Source organism: Danaus plexippus, chromosome 2 (genome assembly GCF_018135715.1).
Source record: "Danaus plexippus chromosome 2, MEX_DaPlex, whole genome shotgun sequence".
NCBI lineage: Eukaryota > Metazoa > Arthropoda > Insecta > Lepidoptera > Nymphalidae > Danaus > Danaus plexippus.
Genome location: NC_083537.1, coordinates 2,498,317 through 2,520,172, shown reverse-complemented (window position 1 = coordinate 2,520,172; position 21,856 = coordinate 2,498,317). Strand labels below are relative to the sequence as shown.

Sequence of the window (21,856 nt, the reverse complement as noted above, 5' to 3'; positions counted from 1 at the left end):
GTGTAAAGGTCAGATCTTTAGAGAAGGACTAATAAAAAGTATCATTCATGTCGATTACAAATGATCTATGGCGTCTCTAGGCCAATAGGAAGGCCACACTTGATTATTTTCACTTACCTTGATTATTTTTACGTTATAAAAATCTAGATAAACATAATAAATCTTCGAGTCTTTGAAGTTTCGCGACTAAATACAGTTCGGTAAACATTTAAAACGCTGGCGATTTGAAGTGTTTGACGAAAATATGATTTAATATACTCTCGGTTCGTCGATAGATATAAACCTATATATTATAAATTAATACAAGCGAAAACTCCAAGTAAAATTTGCAATTAAAAGCTTACGCTGGCGACAGTTTTGGTAGACAAAGACTTTAATTAAGACATCGCACATTGACTTTATCAGTAAGGATATTCCGTTGGCCGCAGTGGAAAGTAACACAGTACTTGGAGAGATTAATGAATGGAAACTTGGCTCGATCGGTGCGAGCACTCTGTAAACAATTAAACGAATATCAACTTCTACATTGACTAAGAAATATGTACTGATAATTTTATCCAATTGACAATTTAACGGATCCCCTAGCAAACCACCAAGATCATTAACATTTTTTTTTTATTATCAAATAAAAAGAAATAAAATATGATCTAGTATTTATATTTTTATATTTAATTTTTAACAAACATGCATAAAAAAAATATAATAATGATCGTTGATTTCCAACAAATGCTGTTAACGAATTAATTTGCTTCAAACTTTGATAATTGTAACACAAAAAACGTAAAAGACTATTATGTATTAAAAATTTTCCACTGCTGAAATAGATTATTTATTACAACGAGACCATTATTATCGATATTGTCTGCAAGTTGAAAACTAAATCGCACGTAGTTTTGAACCTGATTGAAATCGATGAGGCCATTGACGTTATTTTCTCTTGAACACATAACACGTGGAATTGAATTTCTCTTAGAAATTTTGAAGATGGAATTTAACCAGGCAACGTCTTTTCAAGGACTTGAGTAGGATATTGACCAGATCACATATAGATTCATTAAAATTCATATATTTTTTTTTAAATATAAATCCAACATAAACTTACTCACATAACTTTTTCGGGAATATAAAATAGGTTTTACTTGATCAAAAAATTGTTTTAATATTTTTTGACTCAGTGGCATCTTTTAAAAGCTTTTTATTATTTTTATTTTATCTAACGATCATTTTCTTTACATCTATTTTCATGAGACTTGTAGTAGTTATAGGCTAAATAACTCATTATTTAATAAATAAATTATTATGTTTTTACTAATTTAACTTTTATAATTTAAAAAAATGTCCTATGTAGTTTCAAAGTCTGTTTGAAATTAGTTACTGGAAAAATTTTCATCTCGAAATATATATTCTTTTGTCAAGTGTAAAACAATTTACTAAACAAAACCAAAACCTTCTCTGGATAAAAAAATATTGAGCTATTTTTAACTAAATATAAGAATCATTCAATTCTTATATAGTATCTCTGTTCATTTCACGCACACATTTTTTTGTTGCTATAACTTTACGACTATGATACACAAGGTCGATGAAATCGTGATGGAGCGATTGCAATATTTTTGCCAACGACGCCATTTTAATAGCATATTTTAAAAATAAGCCGGGGCTATTAAAATTTTTTAGATTAACCCACAAATTATATTACACCTCCCGACATAAATGATTGATTCCGTTTACAGTACTAAGAGTTCGTAAATATTAAAGAAAATTTTAAAACACTTTTGTATTTCAGTGCAATTATTACATTAACAGATAATATATATTTTGAAGCACAAAGTATACAATCGTTTAATGTTTTTGAATTTGTTGAAATGACGCGAATTAGCGCTGTCATCGTGACAGATGATGGATTGTGTCGTTCACTTTTTTTTTTTAAAATATAATAAAATTTAAAGACGAAAGTGTGTTTGTAAACAGTTAAAACGAATTTCCTATAACCTACTTTAAAACTGAAACTCGATGGAATGTCCCCGACAGTGAAACGTATTAAGAAAACAAACAAGGTATCGGAAATTTTAGCGATTGACCGCTATTTTTAATTGATCAAATGAGTTGCTTTGATCTAAAATTATAAATATATATATTAAGAATATTTCATAATTTATTGATGTTTGTTATATCCATCACCGCTTAGTAATAGTCAACCACAGAGTATGAGATTCAAATATACTTTCATTGCATTTTCCTTATTCCAAATTTTATTAATATGAATGACAGAGTCTTTTATTAGTTATACTACGGCACATACTTACACTATACATAAATTTTAATAGGATATAATAAAATTTAATAAAAATTCCATTGAAATCCCACTGAAGGTATTTGGCGGGCCTTTCTTCAATGAAATATTTTTGTGGTCTAGAGGTCACCAAACTCGTATTTTCGTAACTTCGTTTAGGCCTTTGTGAGAATAATTTGGAATTTTAATTACGTGTAATGCAAAATAAAGCTTCCCTTTAACTTAGATAGAGTTGAAAACCAAAGACATTGTAATTAAATTGAAACGTCCAGGTTCCAATGAAGAGAAATTAAAAAAAAAATTAATTAACCTTTTTATTTATTAATTGGATCATAAATATAAAATTCATATAATATTATTATATATTTTTCTAATACTTAATAGCTAACTAGTCCTTTGATGAAAGGATTTAATGGTAGGGATTGCAGTGTCACGTGGGGTCAAAGTTCACGCTACCTCTAGAGCGCTGAACCCAAGTGAACCCTATTATTTCCGTAACGAATTTCAAGAGCCCAGGCAACGTTAAATGAACATTTCAATAGGAAACACGAAGAAATAATGTAATCTAACTAATGATGAAACAAATATACTAAATATAATATATTTCTTATTTTTCATCTAAAGGATATCTTACCCGGATATATATTTACACAAAATATAAACAGATATCAAATAGATTATGATATTTAAATTAAACTAATATATTTCGGATATACTACGCGAATTTTATTATTTTAAAACTATATAATCCCGACGTTTCGGTTACTTTTCAGCAACCGTGATCACGGGCAGACGAGATGTGAACGTCTGTCAGTTGGTCCTTGGTTGTTGCGTAGTATATCCGAAATATATTAGTTTCATTTAAATGAATAAAACTCGCGACACTCTTAGATCTCATTAGTCTTGATATTAATTATTTTTAAAGCCTATCAAAGATTTTTATATTCTTTAATTTCTACCTTACCTCACGTTTTAACGGACCAATTATTTTTTTGGTATTATTTATTTGGTAAAAATATTTTGAGCTTAAAATTATTTTACATACTGCACCAATATCAGAAATATTGTGAGATGTTGTGCATATTTATTTTAGGTTTTATTTTGTGCGTAACATACCTTAAAAACCAGTTGCAAACAACACGACACACGTAAACTAACAGCAAAGATTATATTATATCAATAAAATGTTTATTATCAGTTATTAATATCTGTACATACAATATTTATATGTTCGTGTTTATTAATTGACACGTCTTTTGTGCATTATTAATATTTTACGCGTTTCTATTTAATTTTTTTTTATTCTATAAAAAATTTTATGAATAAATAATTAAAAAAATATAATCGTTTGGGATCAACGAATTAAATAAATTAATTGAAATATATTATACAGAGTTAGACTATTCTTTTAATTGAAACTCCTTGGTAACATTGTGATACATTTTACTGTTATTGACTTGGGGGAAAACTGTATTACTGTAAGAATGCTTCGTTAATTATTTCGGTGTTCGTAACTTCCAAACATTATGTTCTGTTTTGCGTAAACTTTATAGTTTAATTACGCAATTTGTTTACATCAATCTGTTACTCTGGTGTATTTCCTATGCCTTACGCTTTTATAAATTAAAAAAAAATCAGTTAGTAGATTGTCCGTGGAAATTATCACTTAGTAGTCTGTGACAATTATAATAGTTGTGGGATTGTTTTTAAATACGAGTTGTTAGGTTCGAATTACAAATTAATATTTGTATGTTGCCTCTTAAGTCTTAGCGATGTTTTATTTATAATTAAAGGCCTCTTAGTCAAAACTGTTGACCCGTATGATACGTGTGAATAATTTAAATGGAATGGTAAACAGTATATTAATATATTTTGTTTTGAATCCGAGGAAGTTTAACAGGAAGAGTATTAAAATGCCGTTGTTTACAAATATGTACTCTTTCAGATCATTGTTTTTATTCTTTCAGCATCGGTGAGTTTAATTTTTGATTTTCATTTTTGTATTCTTAAATTTTAGATAATTACAATCTTTTCAAAACCATAATGGTCGATAATATTTAAACAACTCAATTTTAATGTAATTTATCTCAGCTATTAATGATTTTATTGTAACTGTTAGTTGAAATACTGTCTTATTACTTCATAATATTATTGAAAATTTATAAGAATATTCTTAAATATCTGGTGCGTGACCCCGAAAAGGCAATTTCACCTTTTACCCGTGTATTCTGCTTAGTTCAAAGACATTAAATAAGTTCAAACCAATACTGAATTTTCCGCCTTTTCAAACATTGATACAGATAATACACGTGTAACTATTATTGCTATTAAAGATTTTTTTGTCTTTGAATCTTTTAATTTAAGATTTTATTAAAAAAAAAAGGATTTTCTTTTTTCAAAATATTTGAAAAGTAATAATCTTTTATATGCCTTTTTAAAGTTGTTAGATAATTACCTCCTTCCGTAACAGTCTTTGAAACTAATAGAAATATATTCTTAACGTATTTTAAATTAATCTTTAACCAATAATAATCGAGAAATAGGATAATTATACTAAATGTACAGTAGTGTCTAACGAATAAAAACGTTGACATGTGCAAAACATTCCACGATTCCAGTGGGAATTATGCCATGGCTTAAAAAAGTACAATAGTGCTATCAATTCAGAAACGGAATGTGACTTTTTTGTATTTGTACGTTTATGTTGCACAGCAAAATAATAATATATGGATTTACGGCCAGTTAAACGTCGCGTAAAGGGAATTAATCGTCAATTAAGGGTGGTTATATCCACATCTACAGCAAAAAAAAAAATTGAAGTAAAACAAATTCCTCCATACAAATTGTATTAAAAAAAAGAAATCACAATTACCCTCTGGTATCACAGTCCGTGATAAATGGATCCTTGTTTGTTGATTGATTGAGAAAATACTTCATAAATCATCAATCAATCTGTTCGATAACAGAAAAGAAATGAGGAAAGGGTTAGTGACCTTTTGTTATTTGCACTTGTTTTTTGGACCGAGAACCCAGTCTGGGAATTTAGTGAACATTTAAAGACAAGATTATTTAGACTACTTTTTACTTAATACAATAATATTTTTGATAATTTATATGATGAATCATATGACTCGATTTGTTACGGACAAAATTCGTATATATTCCGAAATATTTCAAATTTCTTTTACATTTGATACAAACCATTCTCTCTTTTTTCACATTCGCGAATTTTGTTTGAAGTGAAACAAAATTTCATTTATTATTATTATATCGAATGTCAATTTTGTTTTATAGAATTCGTGAGGTCCTTGCCCTGTACTAAACTCGGCAAGTCCCTGAACCATCTAAATCGAGTCATTACACGCGGTATTTAAACTTAATGACACACATCAAGGTAATTAATTAATTTTATAACTATTACATGTTGAAGTTTACTGTTTACTTTATATAATGGCATATCTTTTATTCTGGTTAGATAAATAATAATTAACTAAAAGATAAAAAAGAGATACACGCTTAATTATTTTGTTATATATATATATTTTACATAATTAAATTGCTTTCATTTTCTATAGAAGTATGTCGCGAGGAAATGTGTCATATTATGTATTCATTTAATGGGATCCAAGACTTTCCCGAGCTCATTTAAGTGAAACTAATATTTTTCGGACTGCTTTGCGGATTTTCATATTTTTAAAAACCACATAGATACTCCCGACGCGACGTTTCGGTTACTTTGAAGCGACCGTGATCCCGGGAAGACGGTAAAAATAATGAAATCCGCGTAGTAATCCGAAAAATATTAGTTTCATTTAAATGTATTTATTTAGTCTTATTTTTTTTTATAAAATGTCACTGTATACGTAAACACAAAAGGCGTATGGATGGTCTTGTATTTCCACATCCTCGTTTCAAAAGAACGTCGATTCTCGTAAATTAACACGAACATTATTTGATCGCGTTTTGTTTAACATAAAATAAAGCTTTTAAACGTGTATACGTTTCGTATTAATCCGTTTCAAAACATAATTACTCTCAAGTCCCAATTGCTTTGGGCGAACACTATTTGAATCCCTGCCAGCTTTCTCACACATCTGCAATGTTAAATTATATAACATAACGTACTAGTAATATCATTAATACAAAATAAACTTCCTATAAGAAAAAAAATCAGATTATTTTATTTGCCTTGAGATAATGCTTAAACTTAAAAACTATATAAAGGGTGTATGTTTTATTAATGTTTGTATCATAAGAACATAATATATTAATGGAACATGTTATAAGCTTCACATTGTTCGTTTCCGAGACAATCGAAGATGCTGTTTGAATCATTTTTCGCTCGAATGGACAAGTACGATAATCTTTATCTCTTACGGAGTAAGGTTCATTATGCTCTGACGTAAATTTATTAATGAACAAGACTATGTGACTTCACTCGCTAAGAGATTAAAGTTTCAAACTACCGGGATGATCCCTTTTAGAATTGCCGATTTCAAACTAATCGAAACCTACTTTGGGTAATTTTTGTAGTTTTCTTGATTGAATATCTGTCTGTGGATATTTCAGCTATATAAGAATTCTCGACCAACAAATAAGGCTGTATCATCTTAATTCAGGTTTGGAATTTTACAATTTTTACAATTTTCCATCAAGTTAAATTAACCCTTTAATAAGGACAATGTTTTGTCCTTCCATTAGTCTATTATAAATATTTTTCTGCATAAATTTTTCGAAAGGGAATCGCAGACTGCCAGAGTGGCTAGTTTTTATGATAAAACATTATTTACGTACAAATAAGCTTAATGTTACTAAAATTTCTGAAAGACAAATTATTTACCAATTTTTTTCAATAAAATTATTATACCTTACAATCTCAAACTAATTATTCGCTCTTTTTTTCGCATATAAAACCTCTTTTATTACGTTTTACAGTATCATTACAAACCACTGTCATTTTTATAGTTTACATGACAGTTATATGTGACAAAATATAAATTTTATATGTTATATAATAGTCGATGATAATATTAGCACCTTCTTGAGATAACAAAAAATGCGAACCAAGACCGTAATGTATAAGGCATGCAAGAGGACGATCAAGTGACATCGTGTTCAAGAAACATAAGTCCAGACTCGAATCCCTCACTGGACGTGGCTTTGTCGAAACCTGAGGATATTGAACTGTTTTATGCAGCCAGCGTTCATTTTCTTAAAACTCGGCTGCAGGAGAGAACAAATACTAAAGAAACAGGCTCGTCAGCAAAGAGTTGCTGCGATTTAGCAAAAGCTTTCGAGAGATCACCATCTAGCAAAAACCTTGAAGAACCTGCATCATTGTCCATGCATCAGATTTTACCGTTTCCTAAGACAAGCAAAGACAACTTTTTATCTCGTATATTAGGATTTTGGAAAAACAAAAAAGGTAATGATAGTAAAAATTCTGCCAAAAAATCTGCTCTTAACAATAAACCCAACTATGACCTCCCACGCTGTAATCATTTATCTAAAATTCATTGTTCTAATTTGAATACAATTTCGGAAGAACCAACAAGGAATAGTTCACAAAAATCAAGTGTCTATGATACGTGTAACATGAGTGAGTCTAAACGTAATAAAAGATAGCTGATGAATTTTTTTAAACATCTGTTATTGGAAAGACTAGATTTTTCAAGTTCATTAATATAAACTATTCTAAATTGGGTTTTGTTCTCATTTATACTTCGAATTAAATAATATTTTTTCTCAAAAAATATGCGGGATTTTTAAAACCTTTTTATCCTAAAGACTTTTGTAGACTGATCTTTCAGAGGTTTGAAATTTTATTTACTTACACTATGAAGATTCAGGAAACCTTTTCGTTTGTAATTTAAAAAAAGATTTATAGTTTTTGGATATTATTGTAATTTATCCCCATAAGTGAAATGTAGTTGCCATTGGAAATTAACTTTGTTAGGACTAGCTTTTTTGTTAAAATACTATATTAATTTACTTCAAAATTCCTTAAGTTAATTTATATCTTATACGTTATTACGTGAAAACGCTGTATTTATTATCCCCCGTAACATCCCCGTAACAAGTGTTGCGGGGATAGATTTTGATCATATTTGACACATTATAAAACACTTGTAACAAAATGTAAGCTATTACATATTTAGCGACACTACATGGTTTCCCTGAGTATTTGATTTTTTGTTAATTTTATTATTTAAAATTATACCCGACCTCTCGATTCATTTCAACAAGCGTGACCAGAACAAAAGTAAGACGTCAGATAAAACGTACCTACACAAATAACAAAACATATGTACATACAAATATTAATAGTAAATTTGAATTGCCGACGATTCCGTACGTGTGGCAATTAGTAACGTTTTTATTGTGTAATAAAAACAGCTACATTGAATACATTCACAAACAGAATATTGGAAGAAATTAAAAAGAAAATGAAAAAGATAAAAAGCGTGATGCGTCTGTAATTTCCAAATTCTCATCGTATTTTTGGGAAAGACTTGCAAGTTTTGAGTTACATTATTCTTGTATTCTACCAGCTATTTAGAATATTCGTATAAAGGAATAGATGTATAATTGAAATAGAAAAAATAAATATTTGTAGTAGAGGTCTAAGCGTAAAATTTATTGTGGGCAATTCAGACGCTACTACCTGTGCTAAATATTAATTCATTATTACGCTTACCCGAGCATTGATAGATAAAACCGCCCACAAATCGTTCTTCCTATGTGATTTAAGTCTTGGTCCAGCTAAATATGCCGGCATGATAATTGGATGAAACGAAATGACGTAATTTTCTATGTAGGCAACGAGTAGGCGTTCAGTTATACAGTTATTTGCATTGTGAACTTTAAGTATACAAATTCTGTAGGCGTTTCGTTTTCAAATAATGAACTCGGGTAATACATTTGTCTGTACAGCTTGATCTGTCCCATAGGAACGGTTTCTTTTAAGCTCTGCCTACAGACAATACAGATAAGTTTAATCAAACCTCCTACACAGGCTGTATGTGGGCTTTTTCGATTTCATGAATGAGTAAGTCATGCTAGCTATTTCTTATTACTAATTTAATGCACTTGACAACCATAGCTATATATTTTTGAAATTTAAAATTATAGCTTAAACAGACTATACTTGTATGTATAAGTGATTTGGGGTCAGCATAAATGTGTATACCTACATATACTTTATCTTATATATATTAAAAAAAAAAAAAATTAGACAAAAATCGGAAAAAAAGTAAAATTTGTTCTGACTATTCACCTTTTTTCGTTTGCTTGTTTGTTATTTATAAATATGAATGTTTGTACGAAAACGACGAATTTAAAGGACGATGTTTCATTTCATATTATATGACTGAATGAGTTCAATTACGAAAAATATTTTACACTTCACTTTGATGTAAGTCGTGTCTATAAAAATAATACTCTACAAAATATAAGGTTTTAAATAAGAACATCAAAATATAGTTATTTATATTTATTATAATGTAATGAATATACAAAAAAATTATGATAATTTGTTTTTTTTTTTTTTTTACACTCAATTGATTCTTTTTACACTTATCACAGATTTTTGACGAATGCTTAACATATTTTACACTTATACATTTAGTGGCAATGATTTAAATTTCTTACAGGACTATTTTATTTATAACGACGATTAATACGAAGGAGCATATTATAAAATTATGGCAATTACTAAAAAAAACTGATTCACGATAATTTTATACCTTCCTCCTTTAGTCTTCTGACGACTTCGGGACAAACCTCCTCTTCACGGAACTTATACCCGAGCGCCAGTACCTGTTTGGCAACGGTGTAATTTTTCTTCAAAGATTCGAGCCAGATGGTATACGGATAGTCGGGCCATACACCGCCATACCGTTCCGGAAGGTAGTCGGGCTGGATGTGCTCGTGAAGGGATGTGACGTCATATCCGTGGAAGAAGATTCTCGAGCGCATTTGCGCTGTCAGTAGCGGTTTGAATATGCTGTACATTTTATCGAATATCCAAGAATGGTTAATTATATGTATGGCGTGAGTGGTTGCGGGAAAACTTGACTGCAAAAAAAAAAGAGGTCACAAGAGCGTCGAACCCAGAGATTGGAGACTTTTGGTTTATCAGGCTTTAGATTGCAGCACAGTTGTTTAATACAGTGCAGCGTAAAGGCCGACGTCCTTTTGAAGGTCGCCCTCTAACATAAGCCTACACCCACATCTGAATTATACTTCTCAGGAATATAATTGAATTATCTTTGAAACTGTTTAGAATAACAAAATGAGAAATTAAAATAATCACTGCTAAATCTGATCCGAATCAAGGTCTATTTAAGGTCCTTCGAATGCCGAGTTTATATATTTATTATTGAACACTTACGACTAAAAGTTTAATAATTTTGCTCGCAACCGACGGCGTGACCTGCCACAAATGCTGTGTACCTAAATCTTCCAAATCAAACAAAGCTATTCCACCCAAAATTTGGGTTCGCTGCTCCAACAATCCGAGCTCCAAGGCGAATATTGTCGCCTTCAGGATATCTTCTACAGCAACAGATTTGGGGTCCCAGGATCCTATTATTAACAATAGATTTTTTTTATAAAATATTCTTCTGTATTTAGACGATAACTTCACACAATAAGATTTTTTTTTGTAATAACCTTAAATAATACAATGACTTGATATACATATATATTTTGCATAAGTCAAGGGCCAGTCGAGGTATTTGGCAAAATTTAAATTGAAACTTACCAATTCTATAAAGCAAAAGTCTGCGACCATTTTGATCACGATATGGCGGTACAGCCATGACGTTGGTGTCTCCAATCCTCCGTAAATCCAGGGGATATACGTTCTCGAATAACTCTGGATTGTCTTCTTTGAACTGATGATAATTCACCATCTGGTATGCAAAATTTATGGTTATAATAAATCAAAGGCAATTTTCTCTTGAAATCCCAAGACCAGAGGTCAATCTTGCATCTAACATGGTGTGCAATAGAAAGTATTTATAAGACAGTTTCGTAAATCATCTAACATTGTGGTCCAAATCATAAACATTACATGATATTTACCATAATATTATATAATACTAATTTTAATATTAACATTTCGAAGACAGTTTTATGTCTGTGATTTAAATTCCGAATAAGTCATAATCTATTCATGTAAAATAAATGCGTGATTTAATGGCAACAGGAACAGCAATTACATTGTTATGGAAAACTTTTAGATCATAAACGAAACGAATAAATTACGATGGCGATTGCAAGAACCGCTCGCGTCATAAACTCATGTTATTTGTTTAGTCATAGAGAATTTCAATAGAATTCACATGCTCATATTGATACAAAGTGCATAGAAATATGTCAAGATCACATAAAATAAAATCATACCAGTCTGTGCGCTCTTTGCGGGATAAAATTCCGAGCTCGTAAAAACCTAAGCAGGTATTCATCGTCCATACGTTTTGGAGTGCATTCACCCCGCTCTGAAATATGCACTGCGTGTTATAGTGATTTTCAAAAACAAAAAAATAAAAAAAAAACTTTAAAGGACCTTTGCTCAGTAAGACGATATTATTTAACGTCTCACATTATATTGTATAAGATAAGAGTTTGGTCAGACATTAAATAGAATGCCTTCGATTCAGCATCTAAGACTGTATTTTTTAATCTTCCACGTAGAAACTCATGACCGGATTTATTTCTTAAACTTTCCAATAAATAGTTACTTAATGGAAAAGGCAGAGTCTAGAATTTATGGATGTAATTATATAACGTCAGAGGATACAATTTCCACAGCTTAATCCGTCTTCAAACACCCACGTGGCTATCTATCGTGCTTATGAAACTTTGTGGAAGAGCAAAACGTTGCCTTGAACTATACTGTGGGACAATAATGTGCACTTTTGTTTTATTGCTATCATTAGTCAAATGTTTCTTTATAGTTACAGCGCCGATTTGGTGTCGGTCACACGCGGTGACCATGAAAGGCGAACACGACTTAGTTTAAGTTTAAGAAATTACCAGTTGTCCTTGTATTGATTTAGAATAGACATAACAGGTATAGAGTTTTAATTGCCAGAGAGGTATTGCGAAATGTTGTAGTTATAAAAGATTAATTTTGCTTAAAAATCATTATAAGTAATAAACGAAATTCGTATGTTTTTGTTGGATATGTGTTTGGCCTTTTAAAATACCTGTATTTAAATCAAAACTATTGGCTTTATAGCGGCAAAATCATTTTGAGTTTGCGGCAGTTTTGTAAGTACTTTTTATAGTGGTTTTTATAAGATTACAGAGTAAATAAAAACGGTAATGATGACTATTTATAATATATTTTTTTTAGGTCTTCTTTGATATGACGTAAGCAAGACACTAAAAAAGATAGTGTTAGCCTAACCGTGATCGTCGATGTTTTATTTACTCTGTAAACAAAAAAAAAGCTATCAGGATTTCCGGCTGACGTTTTTGTATGAAATCTGTCAAGTAATGTATTGATTTGAATGACGTCAATTTCAGAACGAATGTTATACTATTATTTGTTTTCCTGTCAATGATTATATTCAGATACGAGCTTCTTGGAATTTAAGATTGTAATTTATTAATTTTGGATGAAAAACTATATGTTGAATCGTTCTTTATAGGCAGTGAGACATTTTATTCTAATAGGGAAGTAATTTAACAGCAACAAACAAGTATGGTGTGTGAATTAACGTCGTATCATAATATTAGTATTATAAAACACTTATATATAATATCGAATATTTTTGCGTGTACATTTAAATGATACTAAGCTATTCGGATTATTTCATCTCGTCTGCTCGTGATCACAGTTGCTGTATAGAAACTTTAAGGAGCCGAAACGTCGGGATTAGTTCGTAACAAAATAATATAAACGCGTAGTACTCGTAAAACTTAGTTTCAACTTTCTATATACCGTATATCATATCTCGGAGTTCGTATATAGCTTGCAGTTTTGTGTTCGGGTCCTCCCCGCACTGGAGGCGGGCGTACTCCTGTAGTTCTGGCGGAGGCTCGCCCAGGTCTAAGTCAACGTTGTAATCTGGAGTCGGCATTCCGATCTGCAACGGATTATAAAACATGTTGTGTTTATTTAAATAAAAAAATAATAAAATTGAAATACGTTTTTAAATATAAAGTTCTAAGCCTATATTATTTAAACAATTATTAATACCAATTAGTTGATTTAGTAAAAATAAATTTTAATGTTTTAATAATAATATATTCTAAATAAATGTAATTCCAATAATACTAACGGAGTCAAATTTCTGTTGTGAGAGTTGTATAAGAATTACATCACTAGTTTCTGTTACACACAAGGTTAACGCTTTAATCTTATGTGATCTCCGACAGTGGCACTAATTATGCAATTTTATTAAAGTATTAATAAAATATCAGACGTTTCGAAATATATATATGTTAATAACTTTAATTGAACTTTAAACTCAGTTCGATTATTTATGGAATTATTGACCTTAAGCAAGTCAATCTATCATAATAATAACATTAAAAAGACAAATAAACATTTCTTTCTTGATGTAGTTACCACAAAATACATCATAGGGTTAAGTGCAAGCAATCCCAGCACAAATGTGAAAAAAATTCGAACTCTCTTATTTTATGATTTTAATATTCCAAGTGAATAAAATCGGAACAAAAGTAACGCAACCTCTCACAATATTTCATGGCTGGACAGATTATAACAAACACGACTGAAACATCTTCTAATATAGATATATTCTGGAAAGCGGAAACCCACAAGTTTCAAATAAGAAATATCTTGAAAGACGAAAGCCAAAAAATTACGTCATGTGAGACCGTGCGTGTATTCTTAGACGACATACAAAGTAAATATATCTTTGTGAAAAGTTACAATAATATGTATGGTTACTAAAAAAAATACATGGATTACTGTATTTAATGTTTTTCAAGCGAGATCAAGTACGCCTAGTAAATAATTTAAAATAATACCTAGTTTATAAAGTATACTTTTACATAAATATTCCATTTCATTTTCTTTACTCACTTCTTTATCCAAATTCGAATCCTTCTGCATTTTTATATAACTCTATTTTTTATTACCTAAACTTACAAAAACTTCCAATGAGCCTAATATCAATACAATCAATAAAACGATTTTACTAATTTCATTCTGAACGACAAGCGATAAGTTATCAACTGTGGATTCCACCACAGCGTCTTATCTAAGTGTCCTTCATTTATAATGAATATCTGTTAGAACATTAATCGAAATCTTTATATTTTATCCAAGAAAATACTATTAAATTACAATACTAATGCAATACTATGAAATTGTATAAATAAATATCCCTTATTTGCTCTGTTGCCGTCTGTAATGTTGACCGAAGTCATCTGCGAAAGATCCAAGTTACAGAAGTACCTACATATTATTAGCTTAAGTAATGCCATCAGTCACTTCCTATTATTCAATAAGGAAGATCTGTTTTCCAGTAACGTAAATTATTTAAAAATATTCAGTAAATAATGAAATTGGAAGTATAAGAATTGTATTTAAAAAGTAATGGTGTTTTTTGTTTGTTCGTCTAGCTAGGTCTGTTTTAGTTGATAAATTTATTTCGGTCATAATGCTCAGAAAAGCTAAAGATATTCCTAATATAAATCATAAACTATTTGCTACGAAACCTATAAAGTGAAATTCAACGCCTCCGTATCTACGATCGATGTTCCATTAATTAGAAGGTTGCTAGGGTTGTCGAGAAAGTTCGATAAAGTTACGTTAAACCAGTTCTGTGTATTAGTTAGAAGCACTAGAAAACGTACAGCCTTTGGGAATCAAGTTTTAAAATAGTCTGTCTAGCAACTAAAACCATATTTGAACTGTTTATATAAAATTATGGGCAATTATAACAGTGAAGCAATCAAAAGACCGGTGTATTTCGAAGGATACAGCTATGACTGCAACATCTCAGTCTTCGCCTTCCACATTAAATAATATGAAAGTTCATAATATTTAAAGATTACCTTAAGGCCATTTTTTATGCTATGGCTCCATTCGCACTGGAATCGTGGAATATTTTACCAATGTCAACGTTATCATTTGTCGGACCTTAAAGCCATGACAATTCTATATTTTGAAAATGTCAGAAACATAAAAATGGCTGACATTTTTGGATTTCATAAACGGTGTACGTTTATAATTTCGAAAGCCAAACGATAACTTTTTATGGTCCTTAAAAGCTTCTTAGTATTTTTTTCGCGTGTTAATTACACGTGAAATTTCTTAATCCGCGAACAAAAATATCAGTCGCATTGTTGCCAAAAAGGTGTCTTCATTTTGGCGTTGCGTAAAACTTGCTCCATATATAGCATTTCATTGTATGCAGTGTTTGAAGAACAATGAGAGATGAGAGGACTCCTTTGTTCGTCTGAACACGGCCCGCAATAAAAGGACAAACGAATGAGGGCAGAAGATTTCGCATTGCAGTTTATATTGTTTACAGAAAAATCCTTACTGAGAATATCATAAAGACGAATTACTATATAAAATACCTCACAGATGCTAATTACTTTTTATTACCACGCTATATTTCGCCTGGTTATTAAATTATGTTATATGTAAGCTATATATTGAAAAAGAGATTCGAAGCTCATGAGACTTTCAAATGCTTAAGTCTTTTTTAGAATAAAACTATTTCTGATAAACTTCTTTTGAAGGAGTAGATACGATCCAACCTATAAACATATAATTATATATAATAATTAGGTAATTTAGGTAAAAATATATTTAAAAAATAATTCTTTTCATTGTGACCATGTCACGAGTTGATTGTACTCGTATATATCGGATTTTATTATAAATTCATTATTTTAAAGACAGGACGCCAGCCTCGCTGACGTCTCTAATGTCACTTGTTTCAGTAAGTTCCAGATATTTTAAAATGAAACTTCAATTCTTCTAAATGTTCTTGTATTTCTCGAAGGTTCTTTATGCTCCGCACTCGCTGAACTCTGCAGTCCGCTGTCGTGCGTCCAGACGTCATATTTAAACCAGAATTCAAACATAGTTCTATTCTCTTTGATTTCGTTTGACTTTTAACAATAGTAACGACGACCAATAAGGTGTTATAATAATTGATGCCAGTTATTTTCATGTTACATCCGTCATTGAAGCTGCTTGCGCCGATATATATTTTATTATTTATATGACATTTAGTAGTAACATGTAAGTTTTTGTGTCTGCGAATTTAAAAAGCTGCCTTGTGTCCATAGTAATAGAACATAAAATAAATTGAAATAATTATATTCATTATATAATTAACATATGATACAATATTAACCAGCTGTTCGAACTTATATATATATATATATATATATATATATATATATATATATATATGTATATATATAGTCTTAAAGTTACAAGTCACTATAGAGTAAAAACGTTATTCTTGTCTTGGCAACGAAACTTATAAGAGTAAAGCATTAGAAAATAATATAGGTGTATGTGAAAATTTTATAAAACCATGACTATTTTGACATTTGACAATTATGACATTACTTTTAGCCGTTGGATATTTTTTTTTTTTTTATAGAGACATTTTATTCATATCGCGTCTTCTTATAAATAAAACGCTTAACGGAGTTTATGTAATAATCATAGAAGTTTGGTTTATTTTATAGATATAAAACTATGTTAGTTATGAAATCGTGAGTTAATAAAGCCTTGACCCCAATTCCGTTATGCCTAAAAAACAGGTTGACAAAAATTATGTGGTTCGTATCGGAAGTGTTAGATAATATAATAAAAATTTGTCTTGATTAAGGAAAAAACTTGATAGATTTTATGTAGCGTAGATAGGTGTATTAATGGCTTTTTCCACTTGAAACCTAACATTATTCCGTGTTATGGATTAATAAATTTAAATAACTGTGTTATTTGCATTAACCTTCAACAACGAATAAATAAAACTTAAATTTTCAGATATACTAAGCGTTATTTACTACTTACTATATTCTCCCGACGTTTTCTGAAATTTTATCTCGTCTGCCCGTGGACACGGTTGTTACTAATGAACCGAAACTTATTGTCGTTTTAAAATATAAAAAAAACGCGTAGTATATCCGAATTTTATTTAAATACAGTCGAAAATCTTAAATATCATTACTTCAACAACAATATTTATAACTCTAAAGAGAATACATTCCACGTGGAAAAGGCAACCGTAAAAAACCATAAATTATTGTATTTACCTTAATGACTACCTATACAGTGATCTCGAAGGGTAACCTTCGTTAAGTAATCAACAATTGATTATTGAACATATTTTTCTGTATGTCAATTCATTAAAAATAATGTTTACGTATAACATTATAAAAGTAAAGTCTTTAATATGATATTGGACTTTGAACATAAACTTTAAAATCAAAAGTTATTTTAAGTGAGAATATATTAAATTTTAAAATCTTTGAAAATCTCTATGCATTCAACTCTACATATATAAGCTCTACATAAAATTAAGCCAAGATGCCAAAAAACAAGCCAAGCCAAGTGACGTCATATTGACACGTGCAACGACTATCGAGGTGTCAAGAAGTTACACTTATATATAAAAAAAACGAATTAAAAAAAGTAAAGAACGTTTACAGCTGATACACATATATTATAAATAATGAATTTGTCATTGCCAAAATATTCCACAAGTTCAATGTCAATGAAACCGTAGTATATATATACAAATAAATAACTAACGCAGATGTAGGTGTATAGATAATTGCATACCACACATAATATCTAATGAGATGATGTTAAGACACAATATGTTTAGGTTGTAACAAGAACCTAAAGGGTTCCGTGTGAGTATGAATATAATTTTAGAAAAATAAAAATATCACCTTCGATATAAATTTGATAGATCAGTTCACCAGTATGTATGTATATTTTTATATATTCTTAGTTTCCGATTTACAACATATCTAACAGAACTAGTTTGTTATAAAAAAATATGACGTAGAATACGTATTTTATTACGTATGTTTAACTTTTGTATATATTTATTAAACACTTTGATAGCCGTTCAGAAATTTAAAAGGCGTGTCTTTTTTGTTACCTTTTGACAACTGTTCAAGGTCGATAAATAATTGTGTAAAGCGTTATGTCAAAGAATAAAAGATTTATCGCATACAGCTGAACTTTATAGTGACTATACGAACTTTATTGTTCTTAAGTCATAGAGTAATAAAATATTATAGAACATAAATTAAAGATAACAAATTAACTAATTAGTTATAATGATAATTATTTTCATGTATTTCATTATACACTCGCACAACAGATAATGTTACGTCTTAAATGGTTTGATGCCGAAGTATCTTTACATTTTTACTAACAATTTTTGGAAAACTTGATATAAAATTGTTTTTTTTTTTTAATAAGAGTTTTATAAATTTTGAATTCTGATAGAAATGTCATGATGATATTGAAATGATTATTAATTCTTATCTACAATCTAGCTTCACTTACACTTCCCAGAATGTTTAGTATTGAGAAAATACAATAGAAACCATAGACAAGCACAACGATGAAAAAAAACGCGTGTTATATTTCTATGCTAGCTTTGTCTTAATACAAACACCCTTACTATTGAGCAAACTTACATTCAATGTAAACATAATATATAGAAAAAAGTTTGTTGGGTGGATAACGATTTAGAATAAGAAATATTTTATTTTTATATAAAACAAAAAGTAGAGTTATAAAAACATACAGCGGAATAATGGTTTTAAAAAGTATGAAAAAAAAACAAATAAAGATGATATAATCTAACAGTTTTATAATAACAATTCAGAAAAATCAATTCCATATATAAGAAGGAAATAAGATAACTCAACACTAGAATAAAAATGCAAAATTTAAGATAAATAAACAATTTACCTACAACTTGCTAGTTTTTTATAGCACTATGTTAAAGTGGTGTAAACACTGTATATTGTATTCAGATATTTTAAACCTGACAGCTGTAAATAACGGTATTTTTATTCATAACAAAAATCTTAGAGTCTCTTACTTTGTCATACAACAGGAGTGTTTACCATGGTATAGCTTTCATTATATTGTTATAATAATTTGAATACTGAAATAAACTTACGGTTTTATGCTTTTTTATATATGGCAACATTATAAATTAAAAATAGACATTAATTTGCTCGTCATTTTTGCCTATAATATTACACTTACTATAACTTGCAATACCTGAACCTTATTACATCTAAAATGTAAAATCTGAATATTGAATTTATTATATAAGTGTACAAATAATTTACATCTATGCGTATTCAACAAAAAATAATTTCATTAGTGTGTACACGTCCGGCACAGGCATTATATTATTCTGTAATACGAAAAATGACTCTTTTATTAGTATCCTGACGTTTTTCCCGCTTAAGCGTTGTTATAATATGAACTGGCATATATTTTAAAACAATGAACACATCAAATATGATTGCCTATTGTCTTAGTATCTCGACACGAAATTATAACACATAAATTCACTTTCTTTTAGCCACGGGTCCGTTCGGGTGAAGTGTATATTGTTTTGTTATTTAAGTAGCAATAACACCTGAGCATGTGTCAGTATGAAAATTATTAGATGTTTAAAATGTCTATGGCTGTTTAATAAGTATGGATAAGAGATTTGTGTCTCTTTATCAGTTGATGAGACGCTTTGTTTTATTTTTCGTTGGAAGCTTCCATAATCCCCCGCTGTATAACAGATGATTCATTTGAACACAGACGAAACAAAATTAAAATGGTGGCATTTTAAGAAAACATGTAGGTTTGAACAGTATTAAAATATACTGATTAAATAAATTTCGCTTAACATAAAAAAAAACTATATCTTCTATTATAATTGAACGAGATAAAATAACTTTTTCTTTGAAATATAATACAGCAATTTATAAAGACGTCATATTACAAAGCCATATCGTATTCCCCAAACCCATTACAAGGGTGGTTATGAAGATAATGTATTAAAATAATTCCTTTTGACATGGCAACACTGAAAAATACAGATTGAATTGTCTACTATATGTTATAACCACTGTAATAGAAATATAATCTGTATACGATAAACATTATATTTATAATTAAATATGTATTGTTTATAATAATCACAATGGAACCGTTTGATTGTAATGTGGAACTATTAACATGGTATATATTTTTTTAATGTGAACTTGGGCTTATTTTATTAGATATTAATTGAGATTTTCAAAATTGTTTTTAAAATTTACTATTTTTCGATTACAGTTAGTTTAAAGTAAAATAATTTGATACAGATGTCCATGATACGATAGTCCTGACAGAGTTATTTTACATCCGAATTATGAGAAACAGAAACAGGTAAAATAGGCGGGTTTATTGTTTCCTAACACATGCTTATGTTGGGCAAGTTCTCATTGAACGTCTTTCAGCATGATTGATGATGGAAATATAAACTATATTCTAGAATAGAACCGATTGCTACTAAAAAAACTAGCATCAGACAAATATAGGAACAATAAAATGATGTACAAAATTTCAGATAGCCAATAAGTACTTGACCTACGACCTCTCCAGCTATGGCCATTGAGGTTTACATACGACCTTCCTACTAACATTAAGACTGTGTAACATAAATCTTGTACATTTATTTGTGTAACGAATGAAATGTCTAAATAAAACACGTGGAGAGCGTCAAGGTCACAGTCGCAGATGACCGGTAATGAGTTATAAAAGACAGTGAACATACTATATAAATGGAAATGCCTTTGACCGATAGCTTACAGCCACTATAAACATATGACTTAAATAACAACAATAAAAAGCAATTTCCGAACACCATGTCATTATAAATGTAACAATTATTTTTCACATCATTGATGAAGTAAATTTATTAATTAAATATATAAAGTAAAAATTATTAAACAATATACCTATTTTGGAATCAAACTTAAAATTGTATATTACTTAAAGGGCTTTTATTACTTACCGTTCATAAAGAAAACATGTTATACACAAACTCCGAATAAAAAAAACTTCGAAATGAGTGGGAAACAAAAAATAAACAAAACTTACAGTTTTTATTTACACGAAATGCGTCCTCACTCCGCAGAGCACTCCCGCGCAGTGTTCGTCAGCGTATCATGCCGGTGTATTATTGCATTCAGCCAATAGACAAAGCATCGCTTCTACAAACATTGGTATGTTAACATACAATGACTCACATGAGCATGTATGTACACTATTGTGTACATATAAAGCTTAAAATTATCGAATTTTTAAATAAATTACGATTGTAAATTTTTACTTTGATTATTCAACTGATTTAAGTTTTTTTTTTATTTTTTTTTTATTAATCATGGCTGTCAATTAAATTCCGTTGCCCCATTTGTCACTGTCAATAATATAGAAATAAATTTATTTTGCTTTTAAATTAAGATTCAAAATAATGTTTTTCGAGACCATCATAAAATTTTAAAATTAATCTACCTCTAGAGATATTT

The 21,856-nt window shown here is 29.5% G+C and overlaps 1 protein-coding gene across 2 annotated transcripts; it reads right to left on the bottom strand.

The window, feature by feature from the left end:
* Window positions 1-9,770: 9,770 nt before the first annotated feature.
* Window positions 9,771-21,549, bottom strand: LOC116765226 (alpha-tocopherol transfer protein). 2 transcript variants are annotated; one of them, XM_032654644.2, is made up of 6 exons: window positions 21,429-21,549; window positions 13,248-13,392; window positions 11,702-11,796; window positions 11,058-11,208; window positions 10,686-10,879; window positions 9,771-10,369 (listed from the first exon to the last, which is right to left on the bottom strand). In XM_032654644.2, the coding sequence occupies exons 2-6, from the start codon at window positions 13,384-13,386 to the stop codon at window positions 10,022-10,024; spliced, it is 927 nt and encodes a 308-aa protein (XP_032510535.2). In that variant the 5' UTR covers window positions 13,387-13,392; window positions 21,429-21,549; the 3' UTR covers window positions 9,771-10,021. The 2 variants fall into 2 exon arrangements, with proteins under 2 accessions (XP_032510535.2, XP_032510536.2); XM_032654645.2 differs by having other exon boundaries at window positions 21,343-21,471.
* Window positions 21,550-21,856: the final 307 nt, after the last annotated feature.

What these genes read in the sequence shown, in the direction of transcription:
- LOC116765226 (XM_032654644.2), bottom strand. Translation starts at nt 13,386, where the DNA reads ATGCCGACTCCAGATTACAACGTTGACTTAGACCTGGGCGAGCCTCCG. An exon ending in CGCAAAGAGCGCACAGACTG is followed by an intron (nt 11,209 to 11,701) that starts GTATGATTTTAT and finishes TTTGCATACCAG; the next exon opens with ATGGTGAATTATCATCAGTT. An exon ending in ACTTTTGCTTTATAGAATTG is followed by an intron (nt 10,880 to 11,057) that starts GTAAGTTTCAAT and finishes TGTTAATAATAG; the next exon opens with GATCCTGGGACCCCAAATCT.